Source organism: Phallusia mammillata, chromosome 2 (genome assembly GCF_965637545.1).
Source record: "Phallusia mammillata chromosome 2, kaPhaMamm4.hap1.1, whole genome shotgun sequence".
NCBI classification, from domain to species: Eukaryota; Metazoa; Chordata; class Ascidiacea; order Phlebobranchia; family Ascidiidae; genus Phallusia; species Phallusia mammillata.
Window position 1 is genome coordinate 12,475,862 of NC_137253.1, and position 19,672 is coordinate 12,495,533.

The 19,672-nt window shown below is 36.9% G+C and overlaps 2 protein-coding genes across 2 annotated transcripts; both read left to right on the plus strand.

Moving 5' to 3' along the window:
• Window positions 1-1,769: 1,769 nt before the first annotated feature.
• LOC145215081 (trypsin I-P1-like) lies at window positions 1,770-8,109 on the plus strand. The gene is made up of 8 exons (XM_080083731.1): window positions 1,770-5,724; window positions 6,114-6,149; window positions 6,218-6,359; window positions 6,479-6,626; window positions 6,967-7,096; window positions 7,540-7,709; window positions 7,779-7,895; window positions 7,981-8,109. Exons 1-8 carry the CDS (start codon window positions 5,547-5,549, stop codon window positions 8,023-8,025), a joined length of 966 nt encoding a protein of 321 aa, XP_079939857.1. The 5' UTR covers window positions 1,770-5,546; the 3' UTR covers window positions 8,026-8,109.
• Window positions 8,110-9,832: 1,723 nt separating this feature from the next.
• LOC145214405 (protein phosphatase 1F-like) lies at window positions 9,833-19,311 on the plus strand. Its single transcript, XM_080082917.1, has 13 exons — window positions 9,833-10,145; window positions 10,975-11,090; window positions 11,508-11,710; window positions 11,965-12,153; window positions 12,824-12,937; window positions 13,766-13,889; window positions 14,435-14,571; window positions 15,227-15,413; window positions 15,841-16,079; window positions 16,756-16,829; window positions 17,502-17,607; window positions 17,866-17,922; window positions 18,099-19,311. Exons 1-13 carry the CDS (start codon window positions 9,961-9,963, stop codon window positions 18,477-18,479), a joined length of 2,112 nt encoding a protein of 703 aa, XP_079939043.1. The 5' UTR covers window positions 9,833-9,960; the 3' UTR covers window positions 18,480-19,311.
• The last annotated feature ends 361 nt before the right edge of the window (window positions 19,312-19,672 follow it).

Here is a 19,672-nt window from a genome sequence, read left to right on the forward strand (position 1 = left end):
GTCAAATCTAGAAAAGCGCCCTTCAACTGATGTGTATAGCCTGCTCTGAACCAGAACAGCCACAGGGGTGTAGTAGTGACTAGGCATGAATGAATACATACACATTATAAACCGCATATTTTCGATCTCTCATAATAACACATAACACTGGAACTAATTCACATTTGCGTTTTTATAGCTTAACGTTATTTGTTTTGTGTTTTCCAAACCCGCCTGAAAAGCCGGGTTAATTTTTTTGATGACTGATGCATGCTGAGAGGCAAAAGGTTAAAGCACCTTACAGCAGGGTTACGTAAATAACCAGTCTACGGCAGCAAAAGGTCTGATTGCTGAATTCAAATGAATTATTGTTGACTTGAGAACACCTGATGTTAGCAGATGGTGTTAACTATTAGCTTTCTGTCATTGGGGTATTGGAATATTCTTTTGTCGATCGTACTAAAGTGTATTTGCGGACCCCTGATTTAGGCCACTTAAAACACTATCGCAACAAAGTTACTTACAATTGAATTTACGAACGGTGAGCTGTTCGAAAGAACATTGTGATAAAAAAATGACGTATAGGCTCACATAAAGGCACAGACCAAGTAGAATCTACAGAAGTTGTTCCACCACAAAGTGTGGCCAGCCAGTTTCAAAAGGGTTGCGGACCGTAACATTTTGCTTGGCGGGCCGTTTACGTCGCCTACCCCGACCATATGCGATAGATGAAAGCCATGGTTTCACGCAAAAAAGGCACTTTCAGGGTAGTATTCTGAAAGCTTTTGTTTATATTCTGGGTTACAACCAGCAAAAGAATTTAGAAAATTAAAATTAGCGACTAGCCAACTCAATTTACACAAAATTACACCACCTCATGATGTTTGTCACAATACAAATCAACATTAGGAATATGCGCAAACAGTCACCTTTGTTTGTTACCTGTTGTTTTGTAATAAAGGAGCATTATAAATTTGCACCCGATTAAACAGTCGTTTGTAATCGTACAAATCTCATGCTTCACTCTGCTATCCGTTCTGGAACTGAGGCGTTGATACGCCGATAGAGAATGTTAAACATAAATGTAAGGAAACTAAAATTCCTTCAGCGCGACTCTTGAATAACTTTGCGTTACCATTTAAAACCTTCAATGAAATTAAAGATCGACACCCCTGATCTTAGTGATCGTTAAGTTTATTTATATTTCGGTTAGGTGGAGCTATGGCTCTGTTTATATTGACATTCGCGTTTTTTGTCTTTTTCGGTGATGTCACAAGCTATCTTTGGATCATTGTTATGCGCAAGTTTGCATTCTAGCTAAAATCCGGCAATCAACTTTCGTTTTTTCTGAAATACACATTCAGGCTTAAAGGACCGCGAGCCCTCGAAATAATGGCAAAGAAACCGTTTTAAAAAAAAATTATGAAAAAGTTTGAGAACCACTGGGTTAGAGAAATACAAACAGCGCAGCATTTTCCAAGCTGGATGGCGACATTGCTCTATTTGTAAGTGGTTTGAGCACAATCAAGATCAAGCCAAGATTCGCGCTTTACTGGAAGGTTCTACAAAAAAAGAGGCCGGCAGCAAGCGATGGGTCAGCACGGGCCACTAAGAAGATCACTTTACCAAAGCAGAAGAAAACCCACAACACAATATCACCAGGCTTGTTTGGTGCAAGCAAAATGACGTCACAAAAGCACACACCAACAGGTTTGTCACAAAAGTCGCCTTTACTTGCTGGTACGACACACAATGTGACATCACCCACTGTGAAGGAAGAAGCGAGCTTTAATGAGATGGTTTGGCCTGTGCCCGAGCAATCTGTTTCAAGCAGTGAATCTCTGACGCAACAACAGTCGACAGTGACGCCAGAAGGCAAGTCAAATTCCCTTTCAGAAGGCATTATTGCAGGTTTCGTGGATATTGTAACGTCCCGTGAACGCGCTCCGGTTATAGCGCGGAACGTCACACGAGAAGAGAATAGAAACGCGATTCCTAATAGTTTCCAACAAGCAGTCCACACAGATAGGTGTTTTGCTGATCTTATTAGGCGAATTCTTTGAGCGCAGGACAATGAGGACAGTACGAGACGATGGAAAACGAATAGGAAACGGTTTCTGCGTAAAGCATTACATTAACACACTGCGCTTTTAATGCAGAAATATAGCACAAATCTCACTAACTGTTGTGGTAACCGGAGAGAGTAAATAGCAAGAGTATTCAACTCGCATCAATTACTGGTACACACCTAACCTACAATAACATAAATCACCACATTGCGCCGTTATGACGTCACACACAGCCCTCACCAAGCTATGTTGGGCGACAGTACAGAAATAAGTCACGCTTCACGTGAGGATAGAACAGGAATACTGCGTAAACAAAAATGCAACTTAAGCACCTTGTCTAAAGCCAACTACCTGTACAGTACAACTATTACAAAGCGAATGTCATTTTAGGTCAGTGCAGTTAAGTTTGCATTCATCATAATAAATCACTCTTGGGGAGACATTAACCCATATGTACAAAGTGACTCACCAATAATCGTCAACACTACAGTAAACAGCCTTTTCTAGTTCAACCGACGCAACACCGTGCTCCACGGAAGTCAGCAACGAAAAGAACTAAACCATGATGCGTTTGCGTTATCACTACGCATTGCGTTATCACACAAAACTGGCAGTCGATTATTACGTCACACAACGCAATAGATTACAACACAAGTGAGGAAAGGCGGGAATCAATAGAAATCGGCAATTACTGACAAATAAGATGTAACAGATATGATAAACAGTTTTCTGTCATCTAAGAAATAAACAACACACTGTTTGGTCAAATTTAAAATGCACATAATGTACATTTTTGAGTATCTAGAGCAGGGCTACTCAAACTTTCTTGCTCTGCGACCCCATTTTAAAACAGAAATGTCTACGCGACCCCTTGATGGGTATAGCCCAGGGGTGCACAACCTTTTTGCTACGACGGCCGCATCACATCAGATCTTTATTTCACCAGCGGCCGCTTATTGCCTGCTTGCTTGTGTTTCAAAATTCCTGATGTAAAGAAATACGTATATATTATTTATAAAGACACTATGTAATGACGCCTAAAAAGCCTAAATAAATTTCTAACTTGATACATAAATTGACAGCCTTTGCTTTTATGACGTCATAATCTATATTGTGACGCTTGTGGTATCTGGTTTTTCGCATTGTTTGCACACAATGGGCATAAAAAGTTTGGCACATATGACTACTAGGCTGGTAATACTCTTTTAAGTTCCACAAAATGTGTTTAGAGCAGTTTGAAAATCAAAATTTTTGGCAAAAGAGTTTTTAGTTACGTCACGGCCGACAGTACATATATATTCTAATAAACATGTTCACGGCCGCACAAACTCGTCTCTGTACGGCCGCAAGGTTGTACATCCCCGGTATAGCCTCTACACGGGAATGATGTGCAAACAATAAATCTACGCACGTATACCATTTATTGTGACTGAAATGATAACGCAAAATGTTTCGCGACCCCAAAATTTTATTCCGCGACCCCAATTGGGCTCGCGACCCACAGTTTGAGAAGCCCTGATCTAGAGCAGGGGTGGGGAACCTTTTTGTTCATAAAGGCCACTCAACGTTTTATCGACACTTGTGTAGGCCGCATAGACTATTTCCTAGGCCTAGGACAGTGGTGTTCAAACTCTTTGATTTGCGGAATGGTCGTTGTGTAATTTTCTCTCGCAAAGTCGTGGGAATTACGCTCCAAGCTGAATAAAGGTAAATAAACTTCCCACTACATTTCCACCTTCACTACAACATTCAGGATTTATTTCACGAGTAGATGCGCTTGTTTACGCATATCAATGATCTAAGGCAGTGGTCTTCAACCTGTGGGTCGCGACCCCAAGTGGGGTCGCCTACACTTTTTCTGGGGTCGCTATTAATTCAGTCTATCGGCTTTTAAGTTCTTTACCAAAAAAATGGCATGTTTTGTCCTAGTTCGCAACCTTTGCTCATGTTTTGCACTACATCTTAGTACCCGTGTCACAATCTAATCATTGTGATGCAATAGTCTCCATAAAAAAAACGTTATCCAACCCATTGTTACGCGATAAAGACTCATGAATGGCTTGTTGAGTCCAAAATAATACAGCGGGTATAGGGAAAAATACATAAATTAACTGATTTCTGCAAACTGGTAAGGTCAAATTTAATAAAACTTTTGGGTTCTAACATTTGAGCGTAACAATGCACACTGAATGCTAATATTTGAAGTCTACTTGAAAATTAAGCGGGCATATTTACATTAAAAATAGTTTCAGTTTCGGCATTAACCCCCCATCGGAAAAAATGGGGTCGCGTGTAAATGCTGTTTCAATTTTCTTTTAAATTGGGGTCGCTTTCAAAAAAGGTTGAAGACCACTGATCTAAGGGCAGCTTGTGACATCACAGACAAGGCTTAGAACGCAAGTAAGTGTAGACTGTAGAGCCAGGAGCTCTTGGTAGTCCCACAGAAAGTGAACACCGCTGCCCTAGAACTTATCAAATAGTAATGGGAGATAAGACAAAATCCACAAAAAATACAATTTCGTATATTTTTCTTCGGCGGGTGCAGCATGCAGTATCAAGATCCTAAAATGTATTTTTGCGTTGAAGGCCGCACCGCATGCCCTAAAAGGCCGCATGTGGCCTTTAGGCCGCAGGTTCCCCACCCCTGATCTAGAGCATATTATTACATATTGATTATTTTTCTTGTGTTTTTATGCATGTGTTTGATTATGGAAAAAACAAATGATTATATTTTGTAAAAATGTAAACATGTGCGAGCTTATTATCATAATGAAACATATGTAAATAACAGGCACATGTGTTTATCCATATATGGTTGCATTTATACGAGCCATGACATAACACATACAATATTTTGCCAGAAACAATCTGTTCCAGCACACTCAACTCTTAGTTTGTAGAAATACTTCGTGCATCTCACGACAGTTCTCTAGTTTTACTGGGATTTGACTTATAATTGTCGAAAATAAGACAAAATAAAGACTTAAGTCAAAAACAAGGACATTTTTTAGAAATAACGACAATCAATTTTTCTAAGACTTTGCCCTTTACAATAAAGACAAATCTTAGAAATAAGAACGGTATGACAACCCTGGTAATAATATTAATATTTTTTTTTTGACGTTTATATAGCATTTACCATCATATTATTTGACACCGTGTTTTCCAATCTTTTTTCCTGAATTAAATAAGTTAGTATAGCCAGGTGGTGACCGAATTTACACGAATATTTGAAACAACAACACAATCAAATAAACAACGGCTATTGTGTGATAGGTATCAAACTGATTCAAATTTATCTCAAAAAGATCGTATAACAGAGTTTAACTACTTGCTTGAGGGCAAAATCATGGGTTTCGTTTTAGCCTATCCCAACGAAGATTCTGTAAAGTAAGTATTAATCTCAACAAATCCTTGAATTGGCTTTAACAACGTGTAGAGTACATCAGTACATGTAAATTTTTGCTGAAATTTTATCACGCTTCACATTTTCTCTACATGTTATCGCAAACATCATCGCTCTATTGTACATTGATTTATTTTGTCTACCGGTTTTTAATGCTTGACTGTGCCGCCTCAACACGTATAAACACATCCGAACTCGACGAAAACATGTTTTGCTACACTTGGTACTGGACATTTGCATGCAAAGCTGTTCCTTTGCTATTTAATTACGGTAAGACCCTATATAATGGATGTGTGTAGCAAGAAACGTATACGAAATAAAGTTGGTTGGTTTTTACACGTCTTTTATTTGAACCAGTGTACTGCCTATGACATAGGCCCTATGTGTACAACGTTCAATCAATTAAAATTAAACGTAGGATAATATTTTGCAGCTTTTGCAAAAACAAACAAATAATAAACCTCTACACTGTAGTAATAACTCGAATCTGCAAAAACTATCAGTAAAGATGAAACAACAAGCATATAAACAAAGCATAATCTTGCTCAATGTGTTGGGCGTATTTTTACTTTGCGCTTATGTCGTGTCAGGTTTGTACATTATTTGTTGGTTGTTTATTCATTCATTTATTGTGAGATGAATAATTGAGTCTTTTTTAGGTACAAGCATGGGTGCTCCAGGGGCAAGAATTTTAGGTCAGTATTAAAATGATTACAAATTGTAAAAAAAATTCTCACGCAAAGTACGATTCTTGCTTTTTTAGGTGGATCAGCAACTGTCGAGGGGGATTGGCCGTTTATGGCTTACATATATGAGAAACCGACTGGGCATCCTATTGTCTTTATATGCGGAGGATCGCTCATCAGCAATCAATGGGTGCTAACGGCCGCTCACTGCTTCGGAACGTAAGTCAAACCAGGTTTACTGTTTTATGTAGAGTTTAAGAGGCTTTACTGCGTATAAATAATTTTCCACTATACCTTTGAAAGCTCCATAAACAAGAACATCACATGTTATTTTCAAGGGTCGACCGAAACCTTTACGGAGTGAGATTGGGAGAATACTCTCAATCTATAACATCACCGAACGAACAAAACTTCAATATAATAAGACTCGTACTACACGCGAGATTTGACCGCGTTAGCTTCTTATTTGACATAGCACTAGTTAAGGTTAGTAATGACGATCTCGATTTGCTTTAAAACTGGGTACAAGTCAAAATTTTGTTGTTGTGCGTCAATGAAAAACTTTTTCGAAAACTTTTCAAAGCAAACTTTTGAAACGTTTTCAAATTATTTGAGTTAATAAAATAGATCGATACATAACATACAAGGAGTGCAATATTTTCTAAATTTTGTTTGTTATTTTTTTACAAAATTAACCGTTACATATTGCTATAAACGTAACTGCAAAGTTGTTGTTGGCAGTCAAAGAGTTCCTGTTTTCCATTTTAAATCGAATAAAGTTGATAACCTGCGTAAAACAAACCAAACTTGCATATTATTGTAACAGTTGTCAAGGGCAGCTACACTCAACCAGTACGTTGGTCTAGCAAACTTGGTGGCACCTGGAGGATGCAACTCTCCTACACCAAATTTCCCAGCAGGCCAATGTTACACTTTGGGTTGGGGAAAAACTACTGGTAAGAACAGTCTACCCAAAAGAGTGGTTCTCAACCATTTTTAGTGTCGGAGCCGCACGTTTATTTTCTGTGTATAGGACTTGAAAGATGAAAATACTCTTTGTCAAGGGTTTAGGCTTTTTTAAAGTTTACAATGCTCTCAACAGAAAAGTGTTTGACATTTTAAAAACATAAATATGGATTCTAAATAGCTGTTTTATATTAAAACCTCAAACACATTTCTGCAGCAAAGCTTACTGATTTTACACAATAAAACAAAGAGTTACTATTGTACGTAATTATTCTCAAGAATAGTTTGATTGTGCTGAATAATAAGAGTGTGCAAATATGTGGCATTTTATAGTAAAACAGTAAATTTCCCAATATCTATTTTTGCGCCTTTTTGTAGCTTTTATGAGTAAAAAAATGATATTTTCGATAAAAAAGAAACTTATCTTTTGTAGCCTCGGGAAGTACATCTGATACCCATAGAAAGCTAGTAACCCATTTTATGTCGAAAAAAATTTGCCAAATTTTCACTGAGAGTAACGAGGCAAAGTACAATCTTCGTACAGTGAGTGGTTGCCAAACACGGTTTTGTGGAGCTTATAATCTCGGTGAAGATTCTTGCGAGGTAAGCTATTTTGCTAATAGAAATTTGCATAAATGAATGAAAAAAAACTTATTAATAATGTTTATCCAGGGTGACAGCGGCGGTCCAATGGTCTGTCGACATTCAGACAACCAATACTACGTGCACGGCATAGTTTCATACGGAACAACTGTTTGTGGTCAGGGCTTGCCTGCAGTCTACACAAAGGTGGGTTTATTACAAGAAATTCTTACATAATATTGAAGGGGTACTAAAAGTCTTTAAATGTTGTCTGTTGGTATTTGTCGCGCAGATTGCTGATTGCCGTGGATGGATCACCAGAAATATGAGAAACTGAAATGAAGGAATGAGCATTTAAACTTGTCATTTGTCAAATGTTTGTTGCGAACAATTTGTCGACAATAAAATGAGTTGTAACAAATTGACAATGTTAGTGTTTACTTGAACGTTATCTCATGCCAGGGGTCGACAGCAGCGGTTCAAAACAAAAAATTGCAGTCCTCTATTTTTTCCCCTTTGATAGCTTTCAACTCTAATCATGTTGTTGGAACTCTCCAATGCAGCAAATTTTGATCGGGGTCCCGTTCTGTCAGTATTTGTTTGGAAAAGCAATCAACATCGCAAAAAAATGACAATTTTTTGCGGGTTAATTAGGCCTATCGTTACCTCCCCTAACCCTTTTTAACGCTTGAAATTTCAAAAAACTGGATTTAAGCGATAAAACAGTCTGTTACGATAATGCAATCTTTGTCAAATCTAGAAAAAAGTGTATTCTGAACAGTGGTGGGATTCAATTTTTGTGTCTGTCGGTTCTATCACAAAAGTTGTATTATTCAGCCGGGTCTCTTACAAAAAGTCCATTGACAGTAGGCCTAACCTGTAATGCTAACCGGTTCGCTGATCTCATAATATTTCGTAAGACGGTTCTATAGAACCGGTGCGAACCGGCTAAGTTCCACCACTGACTCTGAACCAGAACAGCCACAGGGGTAGGCCTACATGCAGTGCCGGATTAAGGGTCTGGTGGCCTGTAGGCACAATTTATAAGTGGCCCGAAAATCAGGATTGCCAAAAAAAAATAGAATTATCAGTGTTGCCAAATCATTCTACTGATTTAAAGTGGCCTGTAGGCACGTGCCTACTTTGCCTAATGGTTAATCCGGCACTGGGTACATGAGTAGCCTACGAATTCTAGGGGTAGCAAGGGTGGACTAAAATATGTAGCAATAACATAGCCTACTGCATTAAAGGTTGAGGTAGGGTTAGGGTTAGGGTCTTAAGTTTGGAGTTTTAGGTTATGAGTTGATGTTAGGACTATCGTAACACTTTTCCAGCAGTATTTGCATGTTTTAACGTTAATTGCTTATTTACGATTCGTCTAATATAGAAACAGGACAGTATGTAGTATTTTCGAGTTAAGTCGCACCTATTATGAGTATAATTGCACCAAAGAGAGTTACCTTCAGGTTTTATAAACTCCATGAAGTGTTCTTTGAGTTTTTTTTTTTTCACGGGGTTCGAACCCAGGACGCTCACGGGGACGAATCCCGATCACGGTTTTTATGTCTGCATATGGGTCAGGCGCTCCAGACCATTCGGCCAAGTTAAAAGTTCTTTGAGTTAATCTTCGATAAAATTTTAGATCGACACCCCTGATCTTGGTGATCGTTAAGTTTGTTTTAAATTTCTGTTAGGTGGAGCTATGGCTCTGTTTATATTGACATTGACGCTCGCGGTCCCTCTTGTTTTTGCGAGAAAAGAGCAAAGGGCCAAGGAGCATTGTTCTTTTTTGACTCCAGATGCGAAATGTAATGCGTCTTTCTAACTGCTATTATATTGTTAACTAAAGAATGCGAAATTTACTCAAAGTGTTATTGTATTAGGTTACGAAAACAGTCAGTTGTATAATGTTGATGTATTGTGGATAGTATTTTATTTTCAAATTTGCCCTACGCCGTGTAGTGTGTTATTTTAACAAACTACTTAAATATGTTGTGTCTGTGTAGACTAATTTACACAAAAATGTAAGTGATGTTTAATATTTTGTGTGTAACAGTATTGCTTGGGACAGCTCAATTATACTAATATCAAAAGCATTATAGTTGGAAACCTTAATAATATTATAAGCATGTCATTTGGTGTCATCTCAAATATATTTTTATTTCTGTAGAAAAAATTGCACTATTTTTAACAAAGATCAAGTAAAATTAACTGATAAGTACCTTTCACATGGATTTGTCGAAAAATAAATTTTGTCACTTTCAATCAAGAAATGGCAACGTCAAGTGATCAGTGGGTAGAGAAATACAAGGATTTTCTGCAAAGTTACTGCACCAGTCATCCGTCTCCAGTTGCTAATGATGATCCCTTGCCATTTCGACTTCTGTTTCGTGCATTTACTGCAAGTGATTTAGAAGGGGAAAGCTTAGACCTGTGTTTGCAATATTTAAAAACTGTGTAAGTAATGCATTTTTACTAACAAAAGCGGTACAAGATTTTACCCTATTTCTGCACAATTCTTGCCCGTTTTTCACTTGTGACGGTGCTAGATATACATGTTAAATGATGCTGTACTAAAATGTATTTTAATGTTTAAAAAAATCATGCTGTTTTACAAACCACTTTTACAAATATATATGGTTGTAAAACCCAAGACTTCATACAGCGGTCATGATAATTTTCAGTTGGCCACTAACATTTTTTCACATAGGGTAAATATATTTTTACATAGTGATCATTTGTAAACATGTACAGATTAACTTTATGGTGATTCTTAATTGAAATGCCTTTGTTTCCATGATTGATCTGCAAGGTTTTATTGTGTAAATCATGTAGGCATTAAAATAAGTAAGGCAATTGATCAAGTCAGGAATGCAAGCAATGACCCGGAGATAGACCTTTTGTTGATGTTGGTTGTTTGACGTTGCCTAGAAAAGTAAATGGTTAACCTCTTAACCGTTCAGTCTTCGTTTACTATGCCTTATGCTTTGTTGACCCAGCAGACTTTGTGTATCTTTGATTAATGTCCTCTTTTGATCTGAGTAGGTCCGGCCTGAATATCTCCTAGATAAGTGGCTTTGATAATATTGTTGTATGCCAACAGTCTGTGTTGTGTACTTACTGGATAAGTTATGCACAGAATCTGGCATAGCTTATAAATAACAACCCTCTAGACAGGTTTGCAAAAATATTTGAACAAACAATTAATTTACATCAGTATAGTTATATATACCATTTATATCATTGATAATATATATTTGTTAAATGTCATCCATGTACTTCTTAGATCATGTCCAGACCTTCTCAATCTTGCTATCGCCCAACACACTACAAGTAGGGTGCTAGCCAGTGACCTCGCATTTTGTATCAAAGAACAACAAGATAGCGAGGCTGATGAAAACCGTAAGTTTGCTTTGTTAAAGTGCCTAGCGCTAATCTCATTGCATGTAAAGAAATGCCTGAAAGTTTAATAAAACTGTATGCTCGGGCAATACATAAGCGACCAGGCGTAATGTATCAACAAACAGATGGCTCTTTCAGCAGTTTTCAATATAATAATGTTTTGACATCCTATACTAGACACCCTTTTCAGGCTAATGGCACAAATTAAAACACAAAGATGTTATAAAGGAACAAAGGCAATACAGTTCACAGGTATAAGCTGTATATATATACTTATAAATGGTAATTATCTTGCCTTTTTTCTTGAAATGGCCCAAAACTACTATTCAACATTAACACCAATAAACCCACTTGAGTACTTCATTTTGTACTTGGCACTCAATAACCTACCCTATACTTTGGCTGTTGATACTACAGATTATGATGGTTCCGGAGTGGCACATCACGTTTTAGCGACCTTGCACAATGTGTGTCTCGAGTGGAATACACAGTTACCAGAGCATTTACAATGTTTCACCCCTCCACCTCAATTTTCCGATTGTGGAATCCGAAACACAAGAAGGAAAATGGAAGATAGACACAACGTCTTCAACAACCTTAACATATTAACTGGGCTTACAGTAAGAACGTCATACCATTTTTCATGATGCTTGTATCGTTAAGTTTGTAGCATATTTTTCCGAAACATAAAATGAGAATTCTTCACACTAAATGTAGGCTTTTGATTGGAATCTAATTGCCAATAGTGATGAAATGCAAAATATTTTTTAACAAATATTTTAGCAATTGCATGTTGCTTTTAATGACAAAATTGGACGTTCATTGAAAATAATATGAGAGAAAATCCCAGCATTTTTGTATTTCTTTGTTGCAGAGCCTTCCTACTATTCAGTTCTATGCAGTATTTGATGGACATGGTGGTCTGGATGCTGCAGTATATGCAGCTAAACAACTTCACCTCAACCTTATAAAACTAGAAAACTTCCAGGAAAACCTCACTGAGTCCTTAAAATCAAGCATTAGGAAAACCGACGATGACTTCTGTTCCAAAGCAAAAAACGAGGTTTTTAGATTTTGTTGTTATACATTTTTGTTCTTTATGTGATTTAGATACAGTAATTCATTTGTGCACAAATACTTTGTTTATCTTATTGTTATGAAATGTATATAGCATTCTAGCTAAATGCCAAAACAAAAAAGTTTAGATATATATATATTTAAGCATACATCTTTGTGTTGACATGTAAGTTAAAACAGAAATATAAAATTGTGTTTGCAGTAGCAACAAAATTTTCAGCTCTTCCGGCAGTTTTTTATTATAGTTTATGTGTTTGCAGTAGGTTGAAAAAAGTTTTGTTAAAAGATCGCTCCATTTTGTACTATTTTAATTTCCTAAAAAAATATTTTTGCTGTATCTGTAACATTTAAACAACATTGCCAAAGCTATGCAGCAAATTAACTATTGCATGATTTTGCAAACAACTGTTGCAAAATTATTTTTCGATTTGTTTTTGGACATTTGAATCATACGATAGTTTTATTGCTGGTTCAACAGGCAACAGCATTTTACCTGACACATTAATATTTTACATAGCTTACTTTCAGCCGTTTTAGGTTTAACGTACAGCAGTAAATTGCAGTAAAACAAAGGTGCACTGCTCGCAGATGAATAATTCACAGCTTTTAAATGTTTTACTCTGGCTGTTAATTGATTTTTGTTTTGCTCTTTACAGAGGTTACGCAGTGGAACGACAGCAATTGTTGCAGCGATATATGAACAAGTTCTCCACTTGGCTTGGGTGGGAGACAGCCAGGCTGTCCTGGTCCGAAATGGAATTCCTATGGATGTAAGTGCTTAAAGGCTTCTGTTTAAAATATATTACTGTTTGTTGAAAAAGCACTTTTTTAGCATGCGAAAAAAATTTTTTTTTAAGAACTATTCTTCACAATAATGTCATTCCCAAATTTTTCAGAATTTTTTTTTCGAATAGATTTATCAATGCTTGTCGAATCAACCATCTATATTATTATAAATCACCATAATTTTTTTAATACACTTAATTATTTTCTACCATTAAGCACTTGTGAGTACTTTCTCATTGAGGCTTGACATTGTCAAGTGGCAGTCGGTTACAGCTTTTATTGAAACAAACTAAGAACTGTTTGAACACTCTGCCAAATTAAATGAGACCACTCTTGGGCTTTTGTCCATGTGGGAACGGATACTGGCTTTGTTTCACTTGCGAAATATCCACCAACTCTGTCTCCAGGGCAATGAAATTATTTCAAAGAAAAGTAGTCTGGCATATTATTGTTAAACCATGAACAGGTACAAGCCTAATAATTTTAAATTATTCTCCCTGAACTAGTGACTCATATCCTTTAAATTGTATTGTTTTAACAGCCATTTAAATCTTGTGTTGTGACTTTAAAAGCAGATTTTAAACACAAAAACATTTTCTCTTACATATGACAACAAAGTATAGGTAGGGCAACCAATTTTTGAACAATGTTTAATCACCCAAGGTATACTCATAAGCTTTCTACATAAACTATAAAAAGGTCATGATTTTGTAACAGTTATGTCCATAAAAACAGTTGGCACTTTTTTGTTGTCGGGACTGGCTTTAACACAGGCTTTCAAGTAAGAGTGAGATGTGTATTGTGTGTAACAGATAACAGTTCCACATAAGCCGGAAAGAGAGGATGAGAAATTAAGAATTGAGGAAATGGGAGGATGCGTTGTGTGGTTTGGTGCATGGAGAGTTAATGGAAGTCTGGCTGTCTCAAGAGCCATAGGTCAGTGCTTCAAATATATACCTTACATTTTACAGTCTGTGTTATTATAGATGATACATTGATACATTATGTGCTATTACGCTTAAGGGCAGAAATTATAAAAGTTGTGCATTCTCTAAAATTAAATGAAAATGAATAAACTTAACACTTGTCTTTTGATTAACTTATTTTTGCAATTTTTTTGACACAATTAGATTTAAGCATGGGTGCTAAATTGAGTTTGCTGATGAGTCTTCAGCTGCTATTAACTGTAAGAGCTAAAGAACAGTTAACTATCAGCTAAACTTAAGTCTTGCAATACAACAATCTGTTTTCCCATCTTAGTGTTGTACAATAAACCGGATTACCCAAGACATTTTTTTTGTCCAAAGTGGTCTGGATTAACCAAGGCGTACTGTATAACCCTGCATTTGTGAGAAAAAAAAAACAATGTACAAACCCCTATCTTTCATGGAAGCTTTTAAGATAGTTCATCCTGCTCCTGCCATGTCCATTTCGTATTTTTCGTACTTTTTTAACTAACCTTTTTTAAATTGCATATTCAGGTGATGCAGACCATAAACCATATGTGAGTGGAGAAGCTGATACAACCACTATTTCACTTGATGGGAGTGAAGATTTTTTGTGCTTGGCATGTGATGGCTTTTGGGATGTCTTTACTGGTGCCGACCTCGTTGACCTGGTAAATAAAGAAACAACACTGTCTCATGATTAATCAGCCATTTCCTGTTTTGTTTGTTTTTAATTACCACCCATCTACAGCATCTAAATATGTTTTTAGTGAAACCTGTTGGTTCTCTATGCTTGTATGTTATTTGCAGAAGTCGTTTTTCACACATTCAAAATTTTGCATTTCGTTTAAAGTTTAGGGTTAAAAAATGTTTATTCAAACTCCTAGCTGTTGGAGTGCCTTGCAGATGTTAAATTATAATTTATTTTGTGCAGCATTGCTGCAACCAGCGCAGCACCGTTACTGCAACCTATTATCTTTTACATTTTTTGTGGTCACATATATTTGAGATAAATATATTTTTTTACTTAAATAAGTTAATGTATTTTTCCAAAACATCAGGCGAATTTATCCAAAGTTTAACAAAAATCCAGAAAAATGGAACACTAAATATGAAATTATACATATGCATGAAACTAAGTTCACATTATTACAAAATGGCCTCATTGGAAACATAGCTGCCAAATAAGGTGCATAGAGTGAATTTATTGTTTGAATAAATGCTGTATTTTGCACAAATGAAGGTTAACATGTGTTGCCTATTTTCCTAGTAGTCTTGTTACCAACTAAATTTTCAAAACATATCAAACTGTTCTTCATCCCACAGGTCCGGGAATACCTAAAAGAGCCGACCAACGAACGCAGCAAGTTAGCTACAACCCTTTGCGCCAAAGCTAAGTCTAAAGGATCCACAGACAATATATCAGTGGTTGTGGTCTTCATGCGAGAAGAGATTAACCTTCCTGAACCTCCATCACCGAAAGTTGTTGAAAACTCCGTGGAGGTCGGAGAGGGTAAGCCTTTGATTCGTAGGCTTTGTACTTTCATAAGAAGGTTTTACTGAAAGTAGTTTGTATGAGTGCAATTTTGTAGGTAGATCCGGGTTTAAAAGGGTATGATCCCCCCACAATAATTTATGTCAAAATGTACCATTGTTGCTTTAAAGCTGATCCAAGTAATGACTAAATCCTTAAATTGACAGTTTCAGTAATGTATCAAAACCATCAAAAGTCGAGCTTAATGTGACGATCACAGTTTGCGTTTTTCAACTTTAAATCAGTAAAATCAGTAGACGATAAAATCTTTAGTTTAAACAGAATCGGTCAGTTTATGTTAAGAAATATATATTTTGCCTCAGTGGCACCATCAGTTTCTGAAATTTCTTTTAACCACATCTTCATGCTGTTAATTTTTTTACCCGTTCATATCAAACATTATCAGGTGAAAGTCAAACGAAGACCGAGAATCAAAGTAACGGAAACGACGAAAAACCTACAAACAACTCGCCCACAAACAACAATAGCAACACAAACAACAACAACAGTCAACCTGGGGACGATCGAGTTGATGGAATTGCTCTAGTAAAAGGTCATCACGTCGAACCCACACAAAAAGCGCGAGTTCCACATAAACTACTTGTGAACTTCGTGAAAAAACTTAACCAAAAAGAAGTCGAAAAGGTATTTTTTGATACCGTAAACTGCCATCCAAATTTCGGTAACGTTTTCTCGTTTTATTTAGACTTTTAAGTAGGCTTCTTTGGCTGTTTTTTCCTACAAGATTACGCCATAAATATATTTACCTTTTTTTGGTAATGTTCCGGCATGTAGGTTTGCATACATTACCGCGTAACATTGATAAGAGCGAGAAATTGAACTTTCTAGACATTCCGATTGTCCTGAAACCAAGTTTGCTATGTTTGTCTCATGTGAATACATTTTTCTGTGTTCTTAAGCCAAGGCAATAACTAACATATTGGCCCATCAAGTGCACGAATTTCGTTGCTTTGTCTGCTTCTAGGTCAAATGATTTGGGGTAAAAGTTTTACAATTTTGTGTTTTATGATATAAACGGATTTTGTTAATTTAATTTTTTAGAGATGTTTATGGAACTATTTTTATTTTTTATCTTACGGTAATGGCTAACGTGTATAATAGTACCTTCCTGGCAATTATGTTTCCTTGTTTGAAACTGAAATTGAACTTTTATGTTTATTATATTTTTTCGAAATGTGACCGCAATTAAAAAAACGATTTACATTTTTTTTAAATCCTTACAATTACCACATGACATTACTACACAATAACTCATTCATTATTATATCAACCATTCTTAACTTTCGCATTTTTACTATAGGACCTGGCAATTGTTACCGAATCATCGCCTCATTCCAAACTTCCTCACACACTCGCTAAACCGCGATGGCCCAGGTGAGGCGAAATATACATTGAATCGTTTTAAGAAAGAAATATTCTTTCTGCCATCGTGCTCGACTGAAAGTTGACGCTTCATAGGCATGCATCTTCATTGGTGTATGAAACATGAAAAAGTTCAGACATAGTACAAATAATTTCTCTGCTGCTTGATGCTACTAATGAAGCGATGTATAATTGTTTTCAAACATCCAACTGCATACGTTAGACCAGGGTTTTGAAGTCGGTTCTTATATGTTCAATTTCGGGTTCACTTTTGAAAAATATCCTCCTACTACACTTATTTTAGGTAAACTGGCACTGACTCCAACCAAAATGTTTCCTTGCACAATATATTTCTTTGTTTTAATGCAATTGACTGAAAGGCAGAGTCGCAATAATCACTACCTTGACTCCACAACAGGATCAAAAAACGACTCTGGCTCTCCCGTAAAAGGGTCACAACCCTATTCTTCACATTACTGTTTCTTAAAAAAAACATAATCTGATGTATTGTGTAACTGAAGTGTGTTCTTTACCAAACGACAAAGTTTTTGGGCGGCGTCTGAACTAGTCAAAAATAGATCAACCTAATTTTTTTTAAATTTAGAACGAAACAATACATGAACATCAAGAATACAAATTTTAACGACTGTTCGTTGTTGTTTCATAATTTTTCGTGTATTTCAGTCCCAACATATCGCCGAACATGCAGCGCAGAGGAACGTTGGACAGTGTGTTATCGCTCAGCACTATGCAGTCGTCCATCACCGAGTTACCACTGGTACAGACTAAGGTCGGTTTCACAGTTTTGTGACAAAACCCATCACTGAAGACCACACTGTTCTGCTAATACAGTGGTCTGTCAATGTTAGTATGCTCCTTATCTTGCAGTAAATGTAGTCTTCCAAAGCCTGCGAAAAGTTTAACGAAGTTGGACATGTTTAAGTTACTTTAGGATGGGTAAATTTATTTTCTGAAAAAAGCACTCGTATATGATACTTTTGTTTCAAATGCAAAAAAAGATTTCAACTCTCCTTCTTTTCTTTCGCAGAAAAATCGTTCCACTTCGGAGCTCCCCCAAATCGAAGTCGTGGATCCTTTTAAGACAGTAAGAAAAAAAATTTAGAACATGTTTTTTGTCTGTAATTATGTCTTCAGGACACTTGACCACTAATGAAAATGGTCACTCATCCTACATGTTAAATTTAACTAAATTTGACTCACTCATCCTACATAAATTGTTTAAAACTCTCCAGGTCTTATATATCTTAATTTGTTTTATAGCAACCTTCACGTCACAGCGTGGTCAATGGCAACCCTACGTCACCACGCCGCGAAAAACCTCTTGGCCATCGCGCGGTACGCAAACGCGGAGTTCCTCGCGTGCCGTACGCACCGAGCCTGGTCTCATGTCAGACGACAGTCGAGTCCAGCGTCTCGCCTCGTCCACTTAGGAGAAGCGGAGGATACTCTCAGTCCATTCCTGGTGATCTCCATCATCAAACTAATACAATGATCAGCGACCGTGATTTGGCTATAACTAACTCTTTATCGATCAAGTTAAAGCCACTGAAGAGGCATGGGCAAACGACAAAGTCCACCAGACAACGCAGCATTGTAAGACTTGTAAATCGTGGTCGCCAACGGAGCCGTTCAGCGTTTTAATGTTAAAACGCTATAAGAGTTTGACATACACATAGGTTGCTGCTTGACATACACATATATTTTCGCGGTACTCTTACAAAACTTAGGCGGAATTACCCATCGAAATTGGGAGTTCATGTTGGGTTAGTTGTGTTTTAATAAAACAGCTGCAAAATGAGAGTTCCATTGGCGATGTCTTGTAACTTTCTGACGAAAGCGGTGTTATTAAATTCCTTTCAAATGTGAAAGCTGCCTGTTGTTACTTACGGTTATAAAGCTATTTTGTAAAGTGACTCAGCAAATAATTTCGAAGATATTGCTTTTGGCTTTAGAACCACGACCCGTTTCTGCCTTTGATATAAACTTGTGAATTATTATTTTGTATGTGGGATTTATGTTACGTTTGCTACAAACTCTTTCTATTTCGCTTAGTCGCTTCTCATATCATTGCAGCATCGCCGAATATATTTTTGTCATATTTCGGTGCAGTTCTACAGACCAGGTCTATTCAGATGCGTTTTATCTATTTTTGTATTTTCGCAACCGCCGGGTGTCGCCCGAGATCGTGCTGCCTTGAGGTGCCCACGACCTTTTTGTGCATTTCGCTTAATTTCGTTTATCATTTTCGGCACGATTGCACTACTAACAAAGTGATACATTTATTGTTCCTGCTAACGTATTGTTGTGTCTTTTCGGATTGCTTTACAAACTAAAATGCTTTTGATCACTATATACTTTTATCTGTTTGTCACCTCAAGAATATACAACAGTCCTGGTGAAAAGCAGTGGACTCTAGCTCATTGGGGCATGTGATTAAGCTGCATGGAATCGATGCTGCCTGTTCAAAGACAATCGAACCTTTCCATTAAATGCAAAAAGTGTGGGTTTCCATGGACAGTAGGCCTAAACTAGTATGCAGACACAATAAATACAAATAAAAGAAATGCTGCACATTAGATATTTTTGTAGTTTTCCAGCATGATATTACCTAGCTTAATATCTTTTATGAGATTAGCCGGTTAGCATTACTGGTTACTGTCAGTGGACTTATGTAACAGAACCGGCTGAAAAATATGACTTTTGTGATAGAACCTACCGATAAAAAATTTGAATTCCCACCACTGCATATACCAAAAATAGGGGTTGATCCTGTGGTTTGTTTAAAGCAGGACTCGGCATGCTACGGCCGCGGGTTGACACTCTGCAGGAAGTTC